This window comes from Musca vetustissima, unplaced genomic scaffold (genome assembly GCF_032173495.1).
Source record: "Musca vetustissima isolate MV318-11 ecotype Yass unplaced genomic scaffold, APGP_CSIRO_Mvet_v1 utg45100, whole genome shotgun sequence".
NCBI lineage: Eukaryota > Metazoa > Arthropoda > Insecta > Diptera > Muscidae > Musca > Musca vetustissima.
This window is the reverse complement of record NW_026886398.1, coordinates 57484-63547: the sequence shown is the minus strand read 5'-3', so window position 1 is coordinate 63547 and position 6064 is coordinate 57484. Positions and strand designations below refer to the sequence as shown.

The 6064-nt window shown below is 35.9% G+C and overlaps 1 protein-coding gene across 1 annotated transcript; it reads left to right on the top strand.

Moving 5' to 3' along the window:
- Positions 1-1211: 1211 nt before the first annotated feature.
- LOC133333862 (peptidyl-prolyl cis-trans isomerase, rhodopsin-specific isozyme-like) lies at positions 1212-5454 on the top strand. Its single transcript, XM_061542172.1, has 3 exons — positions 1212-1712; positions 5188-5288; positions 5352-5454. The coding sequence occupies exons 1-3, from the start codon at positions 1212-1214 to the stop codon at positions 5452-5454; spliced, it is 705 nt and encodes a 234-aa protein (XP_061398156.1).
- The last annotated feature ends 610 nt before the right edge of the window (positions 5455-6064 follow it).

Here is a 6064-nt window from a genome sequence, read left to right as displayed (position 1 = left end):
CATGTCATGGACTGGGCATCGGTTATATGCTGTTTCAAGGCGCTCGTAAAATATGTCTTTGTTCTTTATCTTCGTTCGGAGCATGGGCGCAAATGAGACTGATGTAGAAGAACTTCGCTTTTATACGGATTATAGCAATTCGCTCATCTGCTGGAGTTAATCTGGAGACGAGGTCTTTTATTCTCCTATAAACTATAAATCCTCAGACAAATTTATGTCTCGTTTATAATATAGGGCGTAATCATCTGATTTACATATGCCAGTCCCTTTCCATCGCATTTCCTGTAAGGCACAGTTATTGCCAAAGCGATACCATGTTCTGTACCATGTGCCCACATTCCAAGTGCAGTTTCGCAGATCGTGGTCCTTTATAAGTTTGCGGAGGTTTGGTTTTCTTTGTCGTTGCTTTTTCATAGTAGGAGGGGTGGGCAACTAACCCGACGCCTCAACCGATTTTTTTAGTTGTTATGGGTGAGCTGGCGGCTCATATCAGCTCACTATTTCAACGGGTGATGAAAATAGGTAACTCAGGTGACACCGCGGGGAGGTCAGTGCCCCCAATGGAGATGAATGAGGGACCAAGATAAGCCTGGGCTTAGCCATGCTAAACCAATTGGAGCCGTTCCTTGGTATCTACTTCACCGAAATACTCTCTCAATACGCTATTCGAACAGCATCCAGTAACAATTTGTACAAAATGTTGAGTAAACGAACTATTATTACAAACAAGAAACAAGCGATCGTGTCACTGACCTGCACAAATATCTGGATTGTGTTACAACCACAACAAAAGCATTACACATTCCCCTCGTAAAAAACGCCGCTGTCTTTTGCATTAATTTACTTATTTACAGGTTGCTTATCTACAATAGCTATGACATAATTTTCTTCCCCCTAGTTCATTCGTCGCCTTTGTGGGGGTGTTTGGGGTCCAGAAGCAGAGCAAAAAAAGCTAAACAAGAATTTCACGAAAATAATAAAACAAAAATCAATAATAAAGAATGTCAATGTACAGAAAGCAATATTCAAGGGTTTGTTCGACATCGACCTAAAACCAAAATGTTACGAAATTTGTAAGGTTTCCGGGGGACATTAAATGAAAACAAAAAAACACAGGTAAATATTTGGTATGTTATTCACATTTCAGTACTGGAAGTTGACTCAATCACATAAAACGTAACAAGTATTCTTAACAAAATTATAACAAAGCAATGAACTTACTTCGACTATTACTAATTTTCACCGCCTTCATTACTTCGGCTACGGCATTAAGTTTTATTGTCACCTCGAAAATCTATATGGATGTGAAACATCATAAGAAACCGTTGGGACGTATCATATTCGGTTTATTCGGCAAGCGTGCACCGAAGGCTACAACAAATTTTCGTCATATTTGCACACGGGGAATTAATGGCACCACTTATGTTGGTTCGGAATTTCATCGAGTCATTAATCGTTTCATTATTCAGGGTGGTGATATTGTAAATCATGATGGCACCGGTTCCATTAGTATTTATGGCGATTATTTCGAAGACGAAGCATTGGATATTGAACATTTGAGACCTGGCTATTTGGGTATGGCAAATCGTGGTCCCGATACAAATGGTTGTCAATTTTATGTTACCACAGTGGCGGCTCGTTGGTTGGATGGTAAACATACGGTGTTTGGAAAGGTGTTGGAGGGTATGGATGTGGTACATGCCATTGATGATGTAAGTTTTATTGTTAAGAATAATTTACAATGATTTCATTGAATTTTGGGAGAATGTTCCAGAGATAAATTTGGTATTTAAATGTATTCATGATGTAATGCATTTATGAAAATTAGGCCAAAGTCGACTATATGATACGATACAGTAGTTTTTACTTACCTGCACACTTACAATTATTTTAGTGCTGGAAAGACAAATTTGTGAGGGAGGTACCGGAAGGAGTGGACTATATAGGGTTGATATAGATAATGGGTTGTGCAAAGTTTGGTTCATATCGGACATTCCATTCGCCTCATATTGAATTTACAAATATTGAACATTTTGACCATTTGTGGGGGAGGTATCGAAGGATTGGATCAATGGTTCCCATCTTGGGAACCATTGGAGATAATAAGTTGTGCAAAGTTTGGTTCAAATCAGACATTCCACTCGCCTGATATTGGATTTAATATCATTGAAAATGTTGATCATTTGTGGGGAGGTACAAGAAGGAGTGGACCAATGGTCCCATCTTCGGACTTTACCTATTCTTTGTAAATATAATGGGTTGTGCAAAGTTTCGTTCACACCGGGCATTCTATTCGCCTGATATTGGATTTACAAATATTGAAAATTGTTACCTTTTGTGGGGGAGGTAGTAGAAGGAATGGACCAATGGGCCCCATCTTCCTACTTGATATAGGCTTGGTTGTACAGGTTGTACAAAGTTTCATTAAAATCGGATAGTTCGATTGCATGTTATTACAAAATCATTTTTTAACACAATTTTGACCATTTTGTGGGCGAGGTACCAGAAAGAGTGGATCAAGGGGTCCCATCTTCAAGCTTGATCTAAGCTTGGTAATGGTAATAGGTTGTGCAAAGTTTAGTTCAAAACGGACATTCCATTAGCTTGATATTGATATTATAAACATTGAAGACTCTATGTGGGGGAGGTACCAGAAAGAGTGGACCAATGAGTCATATCTTGAAACTTGATCTAGCCTTTGTAAAGTTAATAGGTTGTGCAAAGTTTGGTTCAAATCGGACATTCCATTCGCCCGATATTGGTATTATAAATATTGAAAATTTTTACCATTTGTGGGGCAGGTACCAGAAGCAATGGACTAATGGTTCCCATCTTCCGACTAAATCTAGGCTTGGTAAAGGTTATAGGTTGTTCGAAGTTTGATTTAAATCGGACATTCCATTAGCTTGATATTGGTATCATAAATATTGAAAATTTTGATCCTCTGTGAGGGAGGTTCCAGAAAGAGTGGACAGCGGGCCCCATCTTCAAACTTGATCTAGATTTGGTATAGATAATAGGTTGTACAAAGTTTCGTCAAAATTGGATAGTCCGTTTGCATTCGTTTGGACCGATATTCCCCATCTTCGAACTTAAACTAAGTTTGGAAGAAATATTAAGATCTGCAAAATCGGTTGTTGCCTTCGAGAGTTATTGTGTGCACCAGCCAGCCAGACATACGGACAATGGACGCACGGACGGATTTGGTCCACGGACGGATTTGGTCCAATATTTCGATGAGGCAAATTTTCACCTTATCAAAGTGTATTTTCACCTTATTAGCCATAATGCTGAGGGTATAAAAACTCCATTTTGTTGATGGCGTCATGACAACAAATGGCTATATAGAAATTTTTAAGCAAAACTTGAAGCAAAATGCAGTCATCTTTTGGGAGTTTAAGTTTCAACCGGATAATGATTACTCGAGTTAACCTCCAAACTAGTCGAATCCATGCCTAAGCGTCGAAATGCGCTAATAAAATTGGCAAATTTAATAAAGCGGGTCGAAACCTATATATTAGCGGTGTTAATAATCAAAAAAGTATCAATATAAGGACTATAAATTCTGGAGAACAGTTGTTGTTGTTGTAGCGGCCCTATTGCCTTTACACATCGACCTGATCGTAGACGTTTCGGATCGTAGACCCCTCTGCCGTGGAAACGTCTGGAGAACAGTTGTTTTCACAGATGAGTTCAAATTCAATATAAAATATCGGATGGACGCGTACAACAATTTGGCGAGACATCACTATATCTCGTTATAATCTCATTCCCACATTTAAAGCCCTTATCTTAGGCGGGCATGATAACTCCTCACTGGGACATCGGAATCCGGAAATTCTATGGGTGTTAGAAAGTGTACATGTCTGGCTCTCGTATGAAATAGGATTATTGACTTCACTCAATAATTAACAAAATGGCGGACCTTTGATTTTTTTTTTTTGGAAATTTGCCTATTTTTGACCGCAAACTAAGTTAAAAAATAAGGAAGTTTTTCGCCGATTGGCTTTATCCTAGTTCATACCATAGCTTTACTCTGCCAGAGAAACAAAATTTGGAACCGATTAGATTATTAGTTTTTGAGTTGTCGTGTCCGATATTCGTATAAGGACTGTTACGAGAAAAATACGTAAAAAGTTTGAGAATCACTCTTGCTGTCAGTTGATGCTGACACAAGAGTTCTTGAGATTTTCAGTTGGAATTTTGTAGATACTTTCTTGAATAAGCGTAGATTCGAATTAAACAAAAAAATTAAATTAACTTTTTTGACACCGAGTGGAGGGTCCCCTTAAGAGAACAATTAGAAAATCATTTGTAATGGATATTCTCAACTGCATCATGTATTCGAATTCGTCTTTTGCAATTGTGAGTTTCTCTGGAGATAATCTCCGTACCTTAACAATAGATTGCCGAAGGCGGTCATTTTGACCGTTTTTCAATAATAAATTTAGTGACTTTTTTTATAATAAAAGTAATTCTAAGTAGTACAAAAAGTCACCAAATTTAAAAAATAAGTGTCATTATATGCACAGTTGTTTTTGTACTTGAAATTGAAAAGCGATCAAAATGACCGCCTTCGGCAATCTAGTGTTAACGAGACTACGGATACTTTCGTATCATAGAATAGAAAATAGAATTCGAATTCCCTTTCGCAATTTTGAGTTTCTCTGGAGATAAAATTCTAATCCAAGGAACAATAACCAGGTACTTAAAGGTTTGTCATTAATTAATTATGCTGATTATTCTTAAAGTCCCCAAAAGTCCAAAATGTTTCAAATAGTCCAATTATTGGCTGTGTGACATTATAAAATAAAGCTTTCAATTGGTCATGAATTTTATCTACCATCATTTATTAATTTACCAATGGTATCTTCGCTCATAAACATTGTAGCTCTTGTTATTTCCGGTATGCATTGAATACAAAACGTCTACAAAAGCTCTTCAGACACTTTTCCACACGCCAATTCTAGCATTTTTCTATATTAATATTAATTATTAATACGTTTTATCATAAATTAATAAGTTTTCCAACAATTACCGTAGGTCCCTTAATAAGTTCGTACAACAATGTCTTCTTAAACGTTTTATATTTGTCATTCTCCGGGAGATTCTTCAAAACATAGCTTACATGCCTTAGGATGTTGTTTTCCAAAATATACTTTATAATAATCACTACATTATTTTCAGGTGAAAACGGATAGAGATGACCACCCCATACATCCGGTTATTATAACAAATTGCGGTGAAATACCTATTGAACCATATGAATATTATCCGGATGATTTTAGGTAAGTCCAATATTCTACATTTCTAAAAAAATATCTAAAACTATTTTTAATTTTATTTTCCAGTGTTTGGGGTTGGATCAAATCGGCCGGAATACCAGTTGCCAGTTCTTTTGTTATACTAATAGTTTTCCATTATTTCTTCCGACAGCTAAATATGTATTGTTAAAATACTAAACTTAAAACAACAAATGTATAGAAAATAAATCAAATTAATTTATTAAAGATAAACAAATAATAAAAATATAATTTTATTGAAGATAATTATTACTCTGGTTCCGTAATGGTACCACGTAGCAAAATGGGTAAAGTAGGACCCATGTGTAGCTGAAAAAAAGAATACAAATATTTTTATTAAAAATCAATAATTTAATAACGATTTAAAATATTTCGATTTTTTTACAAAATCCTATAACATAAAAAACTTACATCAATAAATACATAATCTTCAATATGTTGATTTGCCAAATAATATCGTTTCTCAGGGCGTATTAGTATCACGACATTAAGTTTCGCCGAAGATATGTACTTTTTATTTTTGGTAAAAATTTTACAATGTGTATACTGATGTTTATGTTCGGCATAAATTGATTTATTTAAACTGCCATAATAATTTTGTAACCAATTACGATTGCATCGGTTGCGTCGGAAATGACGGTGATGTTGAAATTTGTTGTCTATATCAAAGGAATGAGCATGCTTAACTTTTGGATCTACCTCGGCATCTAGTGCACGTTCATACATATTACGATAACGTTTTGGAGGTTTCGTCTGACATT

Coding starts and splice junctions, on each gene's coding strand:
- LOC133333862 (XM_061542172.1), top strand. CDS start 1,212: ATGAACTTACTTCGACTATTACTAATTTTCACCGCCTTCATTACTTCG. Junction 1,713..5,187: donor TGGTACATGCCATTGATGAT/GTAAGTTTTATT, acceptor CATTATTTTCAG/GTGAAAACGGATAGAGATGA. Junction 5,289..5,351: donor TATTATCCGGATGATTTTAG/GTAAGTCCAATA, acceptor TTTATTTTCCAG/TGTTTGGGGTTGGATCAAAT.